Raw genomic sequence first — 19226 nt, 5'->3', positions numbered from 1 at the left:
TGGTAAGATTGGGGACCAGGCCCAAATTATGCTGCTCCCGCCATCCATGGCTCAGAACTCTTACTGCAGTACTGGGGAGGCCGGCCTGGGCTGTGCATTGAGTTTACGGCTGCTCTAAGTAACTCAGTGAGCCCCTGTGTCAAATGGGAAGTAAGACCTGGCCTGGTGGGGCCAGCAGGATGGCTCAGAGGATAAAGATACCTGTGACCCTCTTAGTGACATGAATTAGATCCCTAGGCATGGGTAAAAAGATAGAATCAATTCCCCCAAGTTATCCTCTAACCCCCATATCTATAGCTCAGGGTAGAGTGAATTCTTGGCATACATAAGGCCCTGGGTTGCATCCCCAATTCTAGAAAAGAAGAGGAATGTCTGGAGAAATGTGATGAAGAACGTGTTTTGCTCATGCAGACAACCCAAGTTTAGTTCCCACTGATCACACTGGGCAGCTCACAGCCACCTTTGACACCAACTCGAGGGGATTCACTATTATCTCCTGGCTCCCTTAGACACTGCACTTATGTGCGCGCACACACACACACACACACACACACACACACACACACAGGACTTTTAGAAAGTTAAAATATCTTGTTTAAAAAGAGAAAGGAAAAAAGGGGAAGAGAAGAGGGGGGACACAGATAGGAAAGTTATGTGACAGAGTTATACACCCGAAGCCAAGATTGCCTGGGTCCATTGGAAGCTGGAGGAGCCCAGGACAGCTTCTCTGGTGCTGTCCATCCCTCGAGTGTGGTCCTGTCCATACCTGGATTCAAGCTTTCCAGCCTCCAGAGATGGGCAATGACAAATATCTGTTGTTTGAAGCCACCAAGTTCTTGACAATTCATTTTAATGTCTCTAGGAAGTCAGAGCAGATTGAGGGAACCTTCATGTTCAGCTCAGACCTCTGGGTTTCATGAGTCTGTGGGCCCGGGAGTGGGTGGCCCATGGCAGCTGGAGATGTGGGAAGTTGGAATTAGAGGTGTTGGTTTGGGAAGTAGCTTCACAAAGTGTCCGCAGGAAAAGCAGAAGCGGTTGAGATGGGGGGGGGGGGGGTTGCTGGATCGGGGAGAGGAAGAGGGTGGTGGGACAGCTTAAATCAGGGTGCAGGGGTGTGGAGGCTGCAAAGCCAGCTGCCGTGCAGAGTGGCGGAATTGTGTGGGCATACGGCCGGTAAGGGGATCTCTAGGGTGTCGCTGGAAAGGCGATGCTGGATCAGAAATGCTTTGGGTTTCTCTTCTCCATCCCAGACTGCACCAGATGAGGAGAGAGAAGCCAAAGGGGAGCCTCTGACATTCAATGGCGAAGACAGAGAGAGGGGGTTGGTTATAGATGAGCAAAAAGCAGTCAAAAAGCTCGGTGTTTGTAAGACTAGCACAGTGCAGCCTGGAGAGATGAAGGCTCAAAGATGAAAGCTTGTTCTGCAAGCACGGGGGTTGGAGAGGGGAGCATGCGTTTGCATCCTAGCACTTGGGGGGCAAGCTGGGTGAGCAGTACTGGGAAGTCTAAGCTCCAGGTTCAGAGAAAGTAGAGAGAAGTAGAAAAAAACCCTCCTCTGGCCCCTGTGTGCACACAAGTACACACACACACACACACACACACACACACACACACACACAAACACACACACACCCCAAAAATTCTCCAAGCCTAGATGGGGCTCCTTAGGCCCTCATCATCCTCTTGCTGCCTTGCTGAGGGCCAAAGCACCTGCAGCCCTCTTGCAGGCAGAGTTGCCATTCCGATCGGGATAACCTCCTCCCTCCTCCACTGCACACTGCAGCACCTGCACATCTGCATACAAGCTGTTTTGCATTTTGTATTTGGGTTTGAAACCCAAAGGCTGGAATTTATTTGCTTGACCTAGATAAGTGCTTTAGAAGACCAACTTGGGGGTAGGGGAAACCACAGGCTGGAGAGAGAATCTGATTGGTTAGATACTTGCTACACGAGTGTGAGGACCAGAACTTGAGTCCCAGGCACTCGATCAAAGACTGGTGTTGGCGCACCAGTGGTGTCTGTGCTAGGGAAAAAACCAGAGAATTCCCTGGGGCTCTTAAGCCACACAACCTAGTCTGTCAGCCAGTTTCAGGTTACACGGGAGAGACCTCGTCTCCAAATAAGTTGGGAAGTGATAGAAGACACTCAGGGGCATGGCTACACAGACACTTGGATACACACACCTCCGAGGAGTTTTCTTCGTTTGGTGACACAAGCCGGTTCGCACCCCACATTGCCGCCTTCTCTGGCTCCTCATTGGATTGACCCCCCGGATGAGTCACAGATTTGCACATACAAATATTGATTTTCCTAAAGGCTTGTTATCTTTAAGAGGGTTTCTTCGCAAGGACGTCTCCAGAGTTCATGAGTCAATCAAGGTTCCACCGGGGGCCTTCAAGGGTGCCAGCATCTTACTTGTGAGGACCAGCCTCCCTCCCTGGAAGTCCCTGGAAATGGGTGTGAGGGCAGAGTGGTTACCGAGTGAGAGGTTGGATGGGAGACAGCGGGGGAGGTGTTAATAAATCACCACAGCGTCTAGGCCTCCATCGAGGCAATTACTGGGATTGGTCGTCTCCGTGTTTCCTTGGTCACAGCTTGGATTGCTTCTCTCAGATGAAGGCAGATAGATGCCAGGCACACAAGGCATGAGTTATCAGGGAAATTAGCCATGGTATGTCCTTTGCTTCTTACACAGTCATGCCCAGGGTCAATTGGGCTGACGGGAGGGCAGTTAAAGCAGAAGGGAGCATGAGAGATGCCAGCTACCCTATTCATCGATGCTGAGACTTTAGCTGTCCCAGCTGTCCATTGCTTGCCCATGAACAGGGAAGTAAGCCTGTTTCCCCACCAGATCGTGCTCAGCATACCCCTGGTGGGTTTGTGCAACTTTCATCTCTGGACTCCACCTCCAGGCTTTTGGAATCAAATACTCTAGGGTAGATGCTGAGACCTTACAAAATGCTGTTGCTATCACTGAACTGGACACCCAGCTTTGAGAACCACTGAGTATTCTCAGGACCCTTCTACTTAGCTTTCAGACCTGATTCTGTACGGTACTGGTTGTGTGATTGTGGGCCATTTACTTAACCTCTCTATGGCTCCATTTCTCATCTTGAAAAGAGGGATGATAATATTAGCATTTACCCCTTGGGGAATTTGCAAGCACTCAAGAACTTGGAAACCTTCAGAATGTGCCCATGGCAGGGAAACTAGTCTCTTGGGACCAGAACAAGCCATGTCTCTTATATCTAATACCTGCAGGTCCCAGGGAAATCACTGGGTCATCTTAAGCATTAGCCTTCAATCCCATCTCTGGTGTCCAAGACAGATAATGCTCAGCTCAGTGCTGGGAGGAAGCCGGATACACCCCATACCCATAGACATCCTCTTCTCAGACTGCCTGACCTTCCCAATCTACTAGAGACATCGTGGGGCCTGATGAGACACAGACACTAGGGCAGCCCGGCAAATAAAGCCTCTATCGGGCACACATTGGCCAGGCCCCCTGCAGCCTCAGGCTGGTCACTGCTGCTCACCGATGGCTTACTTGTTGCTCTGTTATCCATATGTATTTCAGTTCTGAAGATCAAACCCAGGACCTTACACGCCCCACCATGAACTGTGACCCCGCCTCTCGACACTGTATTGTTAGTTACATCCCTTCATTTATACTTTCTAAAATCACGAGTACACAGTGGGTTCAGAGAGCAGGGTTAGGAGGACAACCTTTAAAATGCCAATCTTTCCTTCAACCTAATTTTGAGGCTGGGTTTCTCTTGCTGTTTTCTGCTACGCTGTGCACCCCAGGCTTGCTGGCCCGTAAGCTTCCAGGAAAGTCTTGCCTCTGCTTCCCATCTGCCAATCGAGAGGCTGGGAGTACAGATATGCAATATCACATCCAGCTTTCTTCCGTGAGTTCCAGGGATAGAACCCAGGTCCTCTGACTTGAGTGGCAAGCAGGTTTCCTGTTGAGTCATCCTGCCAGCCCTTTAAAGTTATGCATTGAAAAACAAACTCTAGAGGCTGGGGAGCTTGCTTGTTAGGTAAAGCGCTTGCTGTGCAAGCCTGGTGGTCTTTGCTTAGATCCCAGCACCACATAAAACACAAGAACAGAGGTACCTATCGTAATTCCAGCTTGGGGGGGCTAAAGGCAGGCAGATACAAAGGCAGCACACACCCTTCAAACCAGCACTGGAGGCAGAGGCAGCTGGACCTCTGAGTTTGAGGCCAGCCTGATCTACAGAGGGAGTCCAGGACAGCCAGGACCACATAAAGAGACCCTGTCTGTCTAACTGCCTGTCTGCCTGCCTGTCTCTGTCTCTGTCTCTGTCTCTGTCTCTGTCTCTGTCTCTCTCTCTCTCTCTCTCTCTCTCTCTCTCTCTCTCTCTCTCACACACACACACACACACACACACACACACACACACACCACGGTGTAGTGTGACTGAGGAAAATACCCATCAGAGACCATCAGCATCTCTATGCTGACATGTGTGCACACACATATGTATGTACACATACACAACACACACATACACACATACACATACACACATACACATACACATACACACACACATACACACACAACACACACACATACACACACAACACACATATACACACATACAACACACACACACACACCTATCTGACCAATAGTCTCTGTTCTCAAGGTTATACTGTGCCACACACACACACTCACCCTAATTTCATATGCACCTTAACATGTGGGTTAAGGTCAGGTCCCTAGTAAGCAGGTGGGCTCCCTAGTCCTGGAGTTGGCCACTGTGACAGGCGTCTACATTGCCCTGTCAGGATTCCTAGAGCGTACTCCTTTTGGGAATATTCTGGGATACACCCCTTCCAACACTGCTTACTGCCTCTGGTCTGACTGTTGAAAGAAATGGTGTTAGTGGCGGTGGCTTCTTCTACAGAATATGGTTATTAATGTATAACTTACTATGTCTGCCATAGACCTGTGCTTCCAACCTAATGGTCAGCCAAGCAGCCCCCACACAACACTAAAGACAGAAGGAAACTCCGGTGCTGATCAAAGTCTGCTTTTTCTCCACAGTGTTCCTTCCTGCCGAAATTCTCCATCCACATAGAAACCAAGTACGAAGACAATAAGGGAAGTAACGACAGTGTGAGTAGCCTTCTCATAACCTCTCACTCTGGGGCTCACTAGAGTCTCAGCCTCTGAAAAGGTCACGGTACTCCCAGCCCTGGTCTGTGCCTGGGACCTCAGAGAAGCCCTGGTCCTGGCCCTCTGGGACAAGGCATGCAATATGATATAGTCTGGCTTTGCTGTCTTCTAAGGTGTGTGTCCTTCTGATGGGCCTTTCTGCAATGGAAATGGTTGCTATGATTGGAGAGGGGACCCAGAAACACCTTAAAACTTCCTGCCCTGAGCAGGACCAAATTCGTTACAGGGCATGGCTGTATTTGTCAGGCAGACACTATGCCACCTTGTGATGGTCTACTTGGCTAGTCTGTCAAGAGTGACTAGCAGATGACAGAGCTGCTGGGCACCTTCTGTGTAATCTGGGGTCCTGCCTCTTCCTAAGCCACCTCATTCAGGTCATTGTCCTTAGCGCCGAGATATCAAATTTAAGAGGGACTTTGCCTGGATGGAATTTCAGTGGTTCCCACGAGGTGACACTCAAAATTGTGTTTTATTAAAGTTCACAGGAAGAAGACATTCACTTTTCATCCATTCATATTCACTCATTCACTCACTCACGAATTCATTCATTCATTATTCAGCAAGGGGGTATTAAACACCTTCTCTTTATAGATCACCATATGAGTCACTTGGTGGGGTATTAAACATCCAGGAATGATTGTACCCGTAATCCTAATACTGGGAGTGGGGCGGGGTGGGGGTGGGGTGTCAGGGAGAAGATCTCAAGTTCGAGGCTAGCGTAGAGTGTCAGACTTTGGATGCCAACTGTTTATCTAGGGCACCAAGATCAACATTTCTAATAGCCAGACCCGTGAACCCCTCCCAGTGTATGAGGAGTTGCGGCTGGTTCCGGGGGCAGCCGGAGGGATGCTTTCTATGAATAATACTGTGAACAGGGATGACCTGGCTGATACCCAGTTGCTTCCGCTTCTTGAATATTAGCTCTTCACGGGATGGAGAACTGCTTTGTTCTGGTTTGGTTTGGTTGCCTGTTCATAGGCATATCCGATGGTGGGCCTAAATGTGTGTATGCATATTGACGAACGGTGCCCAAGTGCATGAGGGTGTGTGTGTGTGTGTGTGTGTGTGTGTGTGTGTGTGTGTGTGTGTGACTATGGAGGCCTGAGGTTGATATCATTCATCTTCCCTGATCACTGCCCACCTTATTCATTGAGGCAGCGTTTCTCAGTTGAACCCGGAGCTGCCTGATATGGCTAGTCTGGCCAGCCCCTTGTCCTGGGGATCTTATATCTTCTAAGAACTGGCATTCAGACAGGCTGCTACTTCTACTAAGCGTTTATGTGAGTCCCAGAGACTCGAACTCTGGTCCTCACAGATGAAGTAAGTGCTTTAGCCCAAACTACTTTCTTTATAAAGTTTTATTGGTACCTAGCTACACTCATCCTTACATGCTGTTTGTCAGTCACCGACGTGAGTAGTTGTCCTAGGACCCATAAACCTTGACCCTTCCAGGAAAAAAAAACAGTCAGAGTACTCCATTATCTCCCCAACAGTGGTCTCAGCCATATGCCTGCTTCAGAATTTCTGGAACTTTCCAGAGAGAATAATATCACTAGCTGGGATAGTCTCCTCTCACCATCCCGCCCATCGTGAGCACCACTCAAGGTGGTTTCACAAAGGGAATGGAGAGGCCCGGGCCCCCCCCCCACCCCCCGTCCTCGGCCTGAGTTCGGTGCACCCTGCCAGCCAGCTTGCTCAAAACCACAAGGTCTGCGTCACAAAGGACACGTGCTAATCTTGGCAAATGATGACCTTTTCTGATTGGAGAATTAATATGCAGTTTTTTCAAACTTAAAGTGTGCAATGGAAAAAGGTCTAAATTGAAAGGGAGAGCCAAGAGTGATCCCATGATTCAGAGATGAATATCCCTGTCCCTCTGACCCCTGATACGGGTTTCTAGTGATTCATTTCTTAACCAGCTCCTCCCAAAATAAATCATACAGTATGTTATTTTTAACCAGGCATGGCATACCCTTCCCAACTTGGGGTGTGTGTGTGTGTGTGTGTGTGTGTGTGTGTCTAGAGGCCGGAGGTCAACACTGTGTGTAATTCTCAGTCATTTTCCACCTCATTTTTTGTGAGCCCATCCCTCACTGAAGCTGGAGTCCACATATTCTGCTAGGCAGGTTCAGGCATCAGCCTGCCTCTGCTTCTCCAGCTCCCAGTTCTCAGGTGCATGGAAGGTAGAGCGTCTGGCTTTTCCTGTGGGGGCTAGGAATCCAGACTCAGGTCCTCGTACTCATAAAACGAGCAGTTAACTGAGCCCACCTTTACCCGCCTCTCGCACTCGGTTTTTCAATGACTGTGCTGCCTTCTCCTCTTTGATGCTCTTCTGGCTGATGCTGGAGATCGAAACGAGCTTGACTCTTTGGACATAGCTATGGGCAATCAGAAAAAGAGAGATGCTCCTCGTGCAGAGAACCCAAGTGCATTTCCTAGCACCTATATTCAGTGACTTCACAACTGGCTGTCACTCCAGTTCTCGGGGTTCTGATGCCCTCCATCTTCTATTCTTCCAGGGTACCAACCATGTCATGGCGCACAGACATACATGCAGGAATAATACTAATGAAAATGATTTCTTAAACAGTCTTTCTAGCCAGCCAGTGACGGTGCATGCATTTAATCCCAGCACCTGGGAGGCAAAGGCAGGTGGGTGAGTTCGAAGCCAGCCTGATCTAACAGGGCAGATCCGGGAACAGCCAGGGCTTCACAGAGAAGCTGTGTCTTGAGAAAACAAAAATAATTGTTTTTTTCTTATTCTCTTTTTCTCTGAACTTCGTTCCATATGAGTTAATTCAGATCGGCTCTCCTTGTATAGATAGATGGCAGAGAGAGTATCTTGATCCTGACAGATTGACAAGCCCCTGGGTAGGGTAGAATTGACTTCCCACCCTGGCCTCTGCCTGACTCTGTTCTCAGTTCTGCGTGTGTTTCTCCTGCGGCCACTGGAGCAGAGAGCCCTGGCATCCCTTCGTTATGCCGCTTTGCCTGTGCTCTCTTCTCTAAGTTACATAGTCAGCAGAAGTTTAATGCTGATCTCAGGAGGAAGAGAAGGGAGGGTTAGGACTTCACTCATGCTCCCAAGTCCTAAGTGCATATTTATCTAAGAATAAATGACAGCAAGGTACATCTGTCCAACCGTGGGTTCAAATCCAAAGCCCTGAGTAAGCCCATGTCTTGATCAGTCACATCCTTGTTCTGCCCGTGGAGCGTGGGGAAAAGAGGGAGTGTAGAAATCGGTGTGTTGTGGGTATTTCATTCATTATTGAATGAACTCAGTTCACCTGTGCCCTTTCTACGTCTCCAGCCTTCCCGTTCAGCTACTACCCTCGAGAGTCTGCGTGTACCGTTTCCACCCGTACCTGCCAAAATTTTAATGAAATGGACGCTGATAAGAAGCAATAATTACAATGAAAGGCTGGTGATGGTCACACTGATTAGCGGCTGAACGGAGTACACATTACTATCTTATCATACATTATCATCTCAGTCATAAAGGTGATCCAAAATCCTGTAAAAACACATCGTCAGGATGACCAGATAGCAGTATCTTCTCAGTAAAGAAGAAGCTAGGAAGTGTTTGTGTAAACCTGTGGTTCTGTCAGTCCGGACACGATGGGGAAGTTGCCTTAGATTGAGGTGCATTTATGTCTCGCACAAACCGATGGGAATTATTTAGGCCTTAATTAGCGCTCAGGAGATGGGGCCGTGCCAAGGCAAGGTTCTGTTTGTCCAAGATCGTAAATCTGGCTTGCAGTCAGTGCCTAGCACTGCCTGGTCCGGCCGAAGGGGAGAGCGTTCTTGCTGCATCGTGCCAGCGTGCCAACAGGTTAACAGGGCGGGGGTGGGGCAGTGTGGCCGCTGTTTCCTCTGCCAAGCAAGCACCAGGCAAAGTAGCGGTTCTCAGCCCTGGCTGCAGGGCTCTCACCTAGCTTAGCTAGCTAGCATGTTTGTTTGTTTGTTTGTTTGTTTGTTTGTTTGTTTGTTTGATCCAGGCTAGCCTTGGACTTCATACACACCCAGGCTGGCTCACTCTCCCGTCAGCCTCTTAGCTCCTGGGATCACAGGTGTGTGTTATTGAACCTAGATCACCTGAAAACTTGTTTTTTTATTGCTTTTACATTTATTTTCTCTCTGTGTGTGTGTGTGTGTGTGTGTGTGTGTGTGTGTGTGTGTATGAGAGAGAGAGAGAGAGCGTGTGAGCATTTTACTCTGTGTGTGTGTGTGTGTGAGAAAGAGAGAGAGAGAGAGAGAGAGAGAGAGAGAGAGAGAGAGAGAGAGAGAGAGAGAATATGAGCATGCATGTGCTGTGTGGAATCAGAGGGCAGCTTGTAGGAATTGCCTCTCTCTCCATCGTGTGGGTCCCAGGGATTAGACATCAGGCTCAGTGGAAAATGGTCTTTCCTTGCCGGGTCATCTCTCCTGCCCTCTCCTGAGAAGTTTTAACTACTTAGTCCCAAGCCCTTTGGTACGTCCGTTCATTTGATGGCAGGTACAGACAGTTCAAACACTAGCCAACACACAGAATTATGGAATACTCTGGAAAGCCGACCTCTCCAAATGGGCTTATCATGGCTGAGCCTCATCTGTTCTCTAGGTGGGCCATACATAGGACCTGCTGCCGTCGCCCAGCATGACAGTCAAAAGCAGTGGTTTTAATAGTGGCTTCATGTTGAAATCCCTCAGAAAACTCAGCAATCCTATGCTGCTGTCCCTGCCCTAGGGACCGTGATTTCTTTGGTCATAGGTGGCACCTAGGTGTTTGGATTTTTAACACACACCCTAAGTGCATGTAAGAGGCAAGAAGAAAAAAAAATCTCAGCACCAGAGATTAAGTGTATAAATATTCAAAGCCCAGGCTGTCTAAATGGCTTCGGTTCTGCATACTCAGGAACGTGGAAGAGTGTCCAAAAGGTCTTTGTGGTCTTGGGCAATGGTGGAGTCCTATAAGCCTAGGACCAAGGTTTGTGTACTGGTTGGTTTTGTGTGTCAACTTGACACAAGCTGGAGTTACCACAGAGAAAAGAGCCTCCCTTGAGGAAGTGCCTTCATGAGATCCAGCATTTTCTCAGTTAGTGGCGGAGGGCCCAGCCCTTTGTGGGTGGTGCCATCCCTGGGCTGGTGGTCCTAGATTCTATAAGAAAGCAGTCTGAGCAAGCCAGGGGAAGCAATCCAGTAAGCAGCACCCTTCCATGGCCTCTGCCTCTAAGTTCTTGCCCTGTGTGAGTTCCAGTCCTGACTTCCTTTGGTGATGAACAGCAATGTGGAAGTGTAAGCTCAATAAACCCTTTCCTCCCCAGCTTGCTTCTTGGTCATGATGTTTATGTAGGAGTAGAAACCCTGACTCAGACCGTTTGCATCCCCAGAAGCACACCTAAATGTGGGTGGGTATAACCTTCTGAAATGGAAATGAATCCTCAGGGCGAGCAAGCTAGCTAACTAGGCTACCTGCATCTAGTAAAACCAGCCACATCAGAGAACTCTGGTTTCACTAAGGGACCCTGCTGTAAGGACTAAAGCAGAAGAGTGTTCCAAGATGATCCCAACATTAGCCCATACGCATGTGTGCACACACAGATAGAGATAAATTTTCACACTCAAACATCGGGGAGTGTCTTCTTTGTAGACATCAGCCTGTTTCTATTTTATCAGCCATGTGTGTCACCAAGGACTTGCTTCCTCCTGGAGGGAAGTCCCCTGGTAAGAAGGAAAGGGTCTGTCATTCTTTTCCGGTTCCAGGAAGAAGCATTTACAATGTAGACTTTTTAGTCTATAATGTAGTGAAAAAAGGCAGAGCTGTTCCTTATGAGACAGGCAGATCAGTCCACCACTCACGTCCTGTCTCTGACCATAGGCAGCTCCTTTGGCCAATCAGAGTCTGGGTTTCTTGATCAAGGATTATGAAAGCAATGTTGTGGCAAGTGGAGGACTCCTAGAGATGAGTTTACGGGGAAGCACCACGTAAAGCAGAGGTGCCATGCACCGTCAAGTCATTGACGTTTATGTCGTGCACCGTCAGCACCATAGTGGCCATACTTGGGTTAATGGTGTTTTCCTGAAGAAACTTTGATTTGGCCCAGACTGTCCAGCAAGCACTGTTGGTCAAGAGTTTGGGAATTTTTGTTTGTCGTTCACTGTTGGTTTTGCCTCGCTATAATCCAAGCCAAGATGGTGGCCGAGTCTGGAAAGGTGGCCATGTATGAAACCAGGAGAGATGGGTACGTTCTTCAAAACACTGACTTTCTGTCGGACTTGATATGGTGTTCGAAAAAGAGTGGACTATGGATGAACTTGGGGTCTCTTGCCTTAACCTTTGACCTTGGTCATCGATGGTGTCTCTGTTTGCTGGGGCAACATTGGAGAGACAGATCCTGAGGGGAGAGTGGAAGGATGTCTGAGGCTCCCCTGAGACCTTCGAGAGGAACCAGCAGGTCGGCAGTCAGATACGTGAAGCCACGGTCCACAGACTTGTAGACCATGATTCAGATGGGTGTGGTTAAAATCATCCTTATTACTGTAGGTTCCTGAGGGAGACCTCAGATTCCCCTTGATCTACACTCCATAGTCACCTCCTTTTCTTTTTGTTTATGGTTCCAGGGTTAGAACCCAGAGTTCTGTGCACGACAGACAAGCATGCTACCCCAGCGCCCCCTCCTCTTGTGTGCCTGTGTCTGTCTGTCTGTCTGGGTGGCGTGTGCCCTCTTCAGCTGCTCTCCACATTATTGTTTGAGGCAAGGTGTCTCACTGAACCTAGGGGCCACCAGTCATCTTGAGTGGCTGGCCTGAGGAGCCTCAGGGCTCCTCCTGTCCCCACCTCCCCAGAACTGGGGTTGCATACATGTGACTGCACCCAGCTTTTCCATAATATATTGAGACCTGGTCTCACTAAGTTGCCCAGGCTGGCCTTGATCTGCTGATCCTTCTACCTCATCCACTTCATTAGCTGGGATTACAGGTCCACACCACCAGGCATGGCTTAAGACTCATTTCCTTTTTGATTTTTTTTTTTTAGTTTTTATTTATTTATTTTTGCATGTATCAATCAGTGTTTTGACTACAGGTATGTCTGTGCACTATATGTTCGCAGTACCTGCAGAAGCCAGAAGAGGGGCTGGATCCCCTGAGACTGAAGTTATGGCTAGTTTTTAGCTACTGTGTGGATGCTAGACACAAAACCTAGGTCCTCAGGAAGAGCGGCCATAGCTCTAACCACTGACCCACCTCTCCAACCCCTTAAGATTCCTTTTCGATCACTGAGGCCATTCTCAGTCTTAGGAAATTACACCATCTCATTTAGTTAACTACAAATCTTACTGGAGAAATCAAACTTCATTGGTGGTGGTGGGGGGGATGGGAAGGACACCTCTAGGTGAATGACATAAACGGTTTGATGCTTTGACTGGCCTCAGCTGGTACTGTCTTGGAGATGAGGTCAGAAATCCTCTCATCCTCGGGCCAATTAGTGACCGTGGAAGTAAGCAACTGGAAGAGAATTTGTTTAGGAGAGTTGCGTTTATCCGGGATTGAATCTCACACTGGTGATTGCAAATTTTATTTCATTATTGTTATTTGCAACATCCAGAGGGCAACACACAGTAATTTATTAACACGTCGTAAAGTGTGCTGAAATTAATTTGTGAAGCAGGGCTACCAGTACCCAGATTCCTAGTCCCCGAAGATGCTCTAATCCTTCAGTGGGTTCTAACTAAGGATTGCAGGAGATGGAAAGGTGCTTAATTTATTTTTAGACATGATCTCTGATGTCTTCAACCTTTAGAGTTCTGGTTTTAACCTTAGTTTTTTTTTTTTAAGAATTGTTTATTTATCTCATGTATGCTGTAGCTATGTATGCTGAACACAGCAGCTGTCCTCAGACACAGCAGAAGGGGAGCATCAGATCCCATTACAGATGGTTGTGAGCCACCATGTGTTTGCTGGGAATTGAACTCAGGACCTCTGGAAGAGCAGTCAGTGCTCTTAACCACTGAGCCATCTCTCCAGCCCCTTAACCTTAGATATTTTTATGGCCAGATACCTACAAAATCTGAAACTTTCTCTAATAAGTCAGTATATATCAAAATAAATACATAAGGCCACATGAAACACCCTCATTTTCAGTTTGGGAGGATCTTTTTTAATCCACGTGGGTCTGTGAAGTGGAAAGTTGATCTCTATTCAAAAGTATCATTTTCGAGGACAATAGAAACACTTACTTGATTCCATGATGTGGCCTTTCCTATTTATAGTAGTTTGTGATCTTAAAACTAGATTTTTTGGGGTTGGGGATTTAGCTCAGTGGTAGAGTGCTTGCCTAGCAGGCGCAAGGCCCTGGGTTCGGTCCCCAGCTCCGAAAAAAAGAAAAAAGAAAAAAGAAAAAAAACTCGATTTTTTTTTTCTTTTTTCTTACTAGATTCTTTTTCCCTGGAATGTAAAGCAACATGTGGGTGCTGGACACTGAACCCAGGTCCTCGACAAGAGCACCCAGGGCTCGAACTCCTGAGCCAACTCTCCAGCCCCATCCAAGATGGATATTTAAAATAACGACAACAAACGGAGACTGCTCATTCAGACCTGTCACCCAGCAGGTAGAAGAAGGCTGGAGCAACAAGCTTGCCTTGAATTTAAAGCCATATATATAGTGGCTGCATAGTTCTGGACCAACCCAGACTACAGAATGAAGTCCTGTTTCAGACAAGTAAACAAGCAAGCAAACACGAGCCACACAAAGGCGTGACCAGATCGAGGGTCAGCCCTCGGATCCTGAAGTGCAGTCACAGTGCCAACCAGAATTACTATTCATGGTTACTGATACATGCAGCTTCTAGTAGTGTTCGCTTTTCCTTTGGCCTGTTCCCACCATGTTGTGATAAATCTGAAAAGCCCCGCCTCTGCTGGCTGCTACCAGTTTTCCAAAGACAAGTAATCAGACTGGCCCAAAGCGACACACTCTAAGGGACAAAGGTGAGGCACAGTTGGGAAACTGCCAGGTAGGAGGAGGACATGGTCTGGATGACCATGTTGTTACAATGTTGCCATTACCGCAGCAGTGTGGAGCCAACAGCTGGTGCTGAAACAGAGTGCAGCAGAGCGGACCCTCCAGACCTTTCAGTTTATTTTAAAGGATCACACCTTGATTCCACCGTCACCTAACCAGTCCCACCAGGAGCAGAGTTCACATCACACAATGTGGGAACATATACACGTGACATAATATAAAAAGACATGGTGTGCCTTCCATCGTGACCCAGCGAGAGGGTACACCCTCACTGAGGGGTGAGCCTTTCCCTGGTGTTTATCGGCTTTCAATCAGGGTGAAATAAACAGAGGAAGGCACCGGAAGGGGCACGCTACAACACGACAGTCCCGGACTATTGGGATTTTGAAACGGGGTCTCGCTTTGTAGCCCAGCTGGCCTCGAACTTGTAGCGATCCTCCTTCCTCAGCTTTCCAGGTGCTGGGGTTACAGCAATGCACGCCCCCACTCCCAGCTTTTGTAGTCTAGACACCCAGCATGAGGCAGAGCATACTCAAGGGATAGGCAGTGCTTGTCCTAAATTGATTATAACATCAACATGGAAAAAAAAAGTCCAAAAATAGGACAAATTTTGATCAAAGAACAAAAATGGGAGATTTTCATCTTTTCTCTTCGTGACACAAAGAAAGTAGAACTGGCTATTATATAACACATCAGGTTTTATCCTTGGGGCTTACAGGGTAGAAGGAAAGAACTGACCCCCAGAAGTTATCCTCTGACCTCCACATGGACACTGTGTGTACGCATCATGAACACACACACATGATAAGTAATGTAATAAAAATTTTAAATAATGTAGCAATATTTTGCTTATGGACTATTTACATATTGCATAACCCATTTTATTTTTAAAATATACAGACAGCAAATTTACTATGGTCATCAGCCGGGAAGAGGAGCAGAAGGGATCCCAGCTGGATTTTGTATGTGGGGGTTTCCTTAAATAGCCCAGGTTGGCCTCAAACTCACTGTATACATAGCCTAAGGTGGATTTGAATGCATGCTTCTCCCGTTGCCTCCCAAGTAGTAGGGTTACAGTTGTGAGGTACCATCGCAGACTTACCTTTTCACTTTTGAAAAAGGTTCCTCCTCAAGTCATGTTGCATGAGACACGATGTGCCCGCCCCCCAACTTTCTAGAATCCACTCTCAGCCCCATCCACTATATTTGCAATTGTTTCCCAAATATTTTTTTCCCCTCACAAGAGACCTAATTGCTGTGGGAAACCACTGTTCCCCGCTTTAAAAAAACAAAGCTTGCCTTTCTTGTTTATTTACCTAGATCTTTCTGTTTATGTTTGTGGAGCCGTTTTTGGTCCTTCTGTGAATGGATTGATCATGACAGATGGTACCCAGCAGCCTTTGGGTCTTGGAGCGTTTTGGATGAGGACACTTTAGGAGTCTGCCAAAAGCTGGCAGCTGGCTAGACCCACTAACCAGAGTGATATACTAAGTTCGGCGAAATCACTGCCTAGCCTTGGGCCAAACAGGGGCAGACCAGGGCTCTGCAGGGAACAACTCATGAGAATTCATCAGCCAGAGCATCCCTGATGATGAATGAGGAGGCATGGCTCAGGTCAGAGGACTCAGGAAAGGATCCAGTGAGATGACTCAGACCATCAGTGGTGGTATTTCTCATTGACTTCAGTTGTGGGGATGGCTTGAGAATCAGGCTCTGGCTTGCAGCTCCATGAGTGGTGAAAGTGATCTGTAGGACAGCTGTTAAGTTGCCCCATTTCTGAAGCTTGCAGCCCCCATTCTTCTCACCGTGCTGGGGGTGTTCTGAGAGACAGTTCTCTTGAGTTCACTTCACCAAGCTGGAGGACTGTGTCCAGTCTCTGGCCCAAATACCAGACCTTCTCTGTATGGTGACTTCCTGCCAGGAAGATGGGCATCATGGCGTTATACGCTGCTCTTCCTGGGTCTCCTGCACCTGGAAAGGACTCTGCTTGGCACCGCCCCCTCATCCCTCTGACAGTCAAGCCAGTGCCCAATAGGATAGAGGCAGGAGAGTGAGGGGAAGGAGGGCGCAGGGCCTGGAATTGGATCCATAGGACTTCCACCCCAGATTGGCCACTTAGCAGCTGGCTTATCACTTTTGTGTCCTTGTCACTTGCCTGGGTGGTTCTGACTTCTGAATCCCTTGTATGTGTAGAAGATGTTAACCATGCAGTGTGCTCAGTGTGGCCTTTCGTACATACATGCTAAGCCTGTAATGAAGCTTCCATGTTCTGTCTATTCTAGTGTCACTGTTTTTCATGTTTTAGCAGCCCTGGGGTAAAATGTTAGTGGCGATAGCATCTTGTAGTTATGAGTGACAGCACCTTCCTTCTCTCTGTGGTCCAGCGGGGCTGTCTGGGGTTCCACGTGAGTTCATCCCACTCTCCTGCTCTGGGAGAGGACGTTGAGTGACCCTTGTGAATGCATCAACCAGTTATTCTCTAACGTTCTTTTTTCTTTACTTATTATTTGCTATATGGGTATATTTTTACGCTCCCATGCGTCATGCCAGTGGAAGTCAACCTTCTCTTCCACCAGCAGTGGTGAATTCCCGGTCTCTTTGTTATTTGCACCGGTCCCTGTGCATGTGAACTTCTGGGTGATTCCCGTGCCTCCAACTCTCATCTCACTGTTGGAGCAGTGGTGTTCCCAACACAAGCTACTACATCTGGATTCCATATTGTCGGTGTTGGATGGCAAGCAGTTTTACTACTGAGGCGTCTCACCAACCCACGCATTAGTCACTTTTATTTTGTCACTAATGACCAAATACCTGACTGAAGAAAAAAACTTGGAGGGGATTGATTTTGGCTCACAGTTTCAGCGCTCTTGTGCACTTAGGTATCACAGCCTTGGGAGTGTGGGGGGAAGGGTGCTGTGTCTTCCGTGCCAAATAGGAAGCAGAGAATAAGCAAGGGGCTGGGTCCCAGGAACCTTCCAATAGTGAGGCCCTAGCTCCTGACGTTTCTCGAACCTCCCAAAATAGCACCGCGGCTGGAGACCAAGAGGCCAGTACATGAACCTGTGAGGGACATTTCAGCCACAAATGCGTGCAGAGAAAATGTGGACGCAGGAGCAGCATCTGCTGAAGAAAGGCTATCCAGTAATCAGCCAGGGAGGGTGTTTGCGCCCTTTTCCCTGGACAGCCGTGGGCTGCCTGGGAATGTGAATGTCTTGTCAGAGCCCTGGAAAGGGAAGAGCTGTGTCACCTTCCACAGAGCGGTCCAGAGCCAACCTCTCTGTCATAAGCACACCTTCGAGGATGAGCCTTGGCCGGTATTTTAGCCTCTTATAAGAAAAATTTTGTGGGGCGAGGGAATGGTGGAAGGAAGTTAATGACCCCCAGTGGCCACCGTTTGTAAGCAATTTTTCCTGTCTAATGCTTCCGTCTGCTCCTGGACTTGCCCGCATGCACGCTGTTTTATCCAGGCACAGTGTGAGCTAAGGTTCAGTGGCCCTGGTACTGGATCTTCAGGGTAAGAACCATGCTTATCTCATGGTACCAAGCTGTTCAGTCATACGTGTTTGTAATTTTTTTCGGACATTCACTGTGTGTTTGTGTGTTCACAAGCGGATGCATGCTCCCCTGTGTGCTTATGGCGGACAGACCACAACTGTAGGAGTCAGTGCTTTCTTTCCACTGTGTGGGTCCTAGAAATTGAACTTAGATCTTCAGGCTTGGCAGCAAACTCCTTTACTCATTGGGCCTTCTCCCTGGCCAGTGCTACTTCATATTCAAATCATCTATCTCCCCCTAATGCCTATTGGTGACCCACGTGTCATTATTTTTATATTGAGTTTGGATGGATGTCTGTGTGTGAATGCAGGTACAGACAATTTTGGGTGCTTGTCCTCACTGTCTACCGTGTTTGAGACAAGGTCAGTTTTGTTCAGAGATATCTATACCAGGTTACCTCATTCCTAGGCGTTCATTCTCCTGTGGTCGCTAGGGATTTGAACTCCAGTCCTCATGTTTTTGCAGCAAGCTCTTTTGCCCACCAGGCTGTCCCACCAGCCCTAAAGACCTATTTCTAGTCCCCCCAGCCGTTTTAGTTAGCTGACTAAAATATAAAGTTCACGCAGTCGCCTCTAAAAATGGTTCCATCCTCTTTCCAGCCCTTTAACTAGAGGGTCAAAAAACCCCTTCGGAATATGCAGACAATTCTGTGGAGTTATTTTAATTATCTTAATTATGCTGGCCAAGCTATTAATAAATATGTGTTGAAAAGCATCAGATGAATACCCCGATGGGATGGATGTGATGCCACACGCCTGACATCCCAGCACTCTGAAGGCCAGAGGAATTTGAGGCCAGCCTAGGGTACAAGGCCAGACACTGACTCAGGTCATAAAAGTAAATAAATTATAAAAATCAATATTATAAAATGATATAAAATAAATAAACACATTGGTACCATCACAGAATAGACAGGCGCTCAGGGCCAAAACCAAGTGAGCGGCACTCGATGCTGAAGGATTTGGTTAGCATTTACACCAAAGTCCAAAGGTCTGTCATGAGCTAAGTCAACGTCCCCTTGGTTGCAAGGCAGAACCCATGTGAATTAATGAAATGAAATATGATATATTCCGAGAACCTTCCTCAGGAGTGAAAGATTGCAGGGAGATGTATATTTTTTTTCTAGTAACATTATTTTGATCTATAGGGGAACCCTGCTTGCGGCACCCGGCTAAATTTACTCAGAACCATCTGGGTCTCTTGGAATAGATACGATACCAGTTGCACACATGGTGTGCCTTTGTTGGGGCTTTCTGTTAACAGAAAACAATCTCACCGAGGCTTGGGGGCGTTTCTCTGAGGTAGAACATGTGCTTAGCAAGTGCTGCTCCCGGCTCAATCCCTACCAAAGCGAATTGCCCTTTCTAGAAAGGAATTGGGCAGGCAAGATGGCTCAGCGGGCCGACACTTGCAACCCCGGGAGAGGAGAGAACTGACTCAAAAAGTGGTCCTCGGAGCTCACAG

General features: G+C 47.8%; 1 protein-coding gene across 3 annotated transcripts in view; it reads left to right on the top strand.

The window, feature by feature from the left end:
• The window catches only part of Pitpnc1 (phosphatidylinositol transfer protein, cytoplasmic 1), a 265357-nt gene that overhangs the window by 169727 nt on the left and 76404 nt on the right, over positions 1–19226 (top strand). For all 3 annotated transcript variants that reach the window (XM_039087430.2, NM_001427418.1, NM_001427419.1), the window contains exon 5: positions 5078–5149. In XM_039087430.2, coding sequence (XP_038943358.1) covers positions 5078–5149 — 72 coding nt within the window. The remainder of the gene's footprint in view (positions 1–5077; positions 5150–19226) is intronic.

Source organism: Rattus norvegicus, chromosome 10, assembly GCF_036323735.1.
Source record: "Rattus norvegicus strain BN/NHsdMcwi chromosome 10, GRCr8, whole genome shotgun sequence".
Taxonomy (NCBI): domain Eukaryota; kingdom Metazoa; phylum Chordata; class Mammalia; order Rodentia; family Muridae; genus Rattus; species Rattus norvegicus.
The sequence above is the reverse complement of the archived record's forward strand: the minus strand, read 5'-3'. Positions and strand labels throughout refer to the sequence as shown.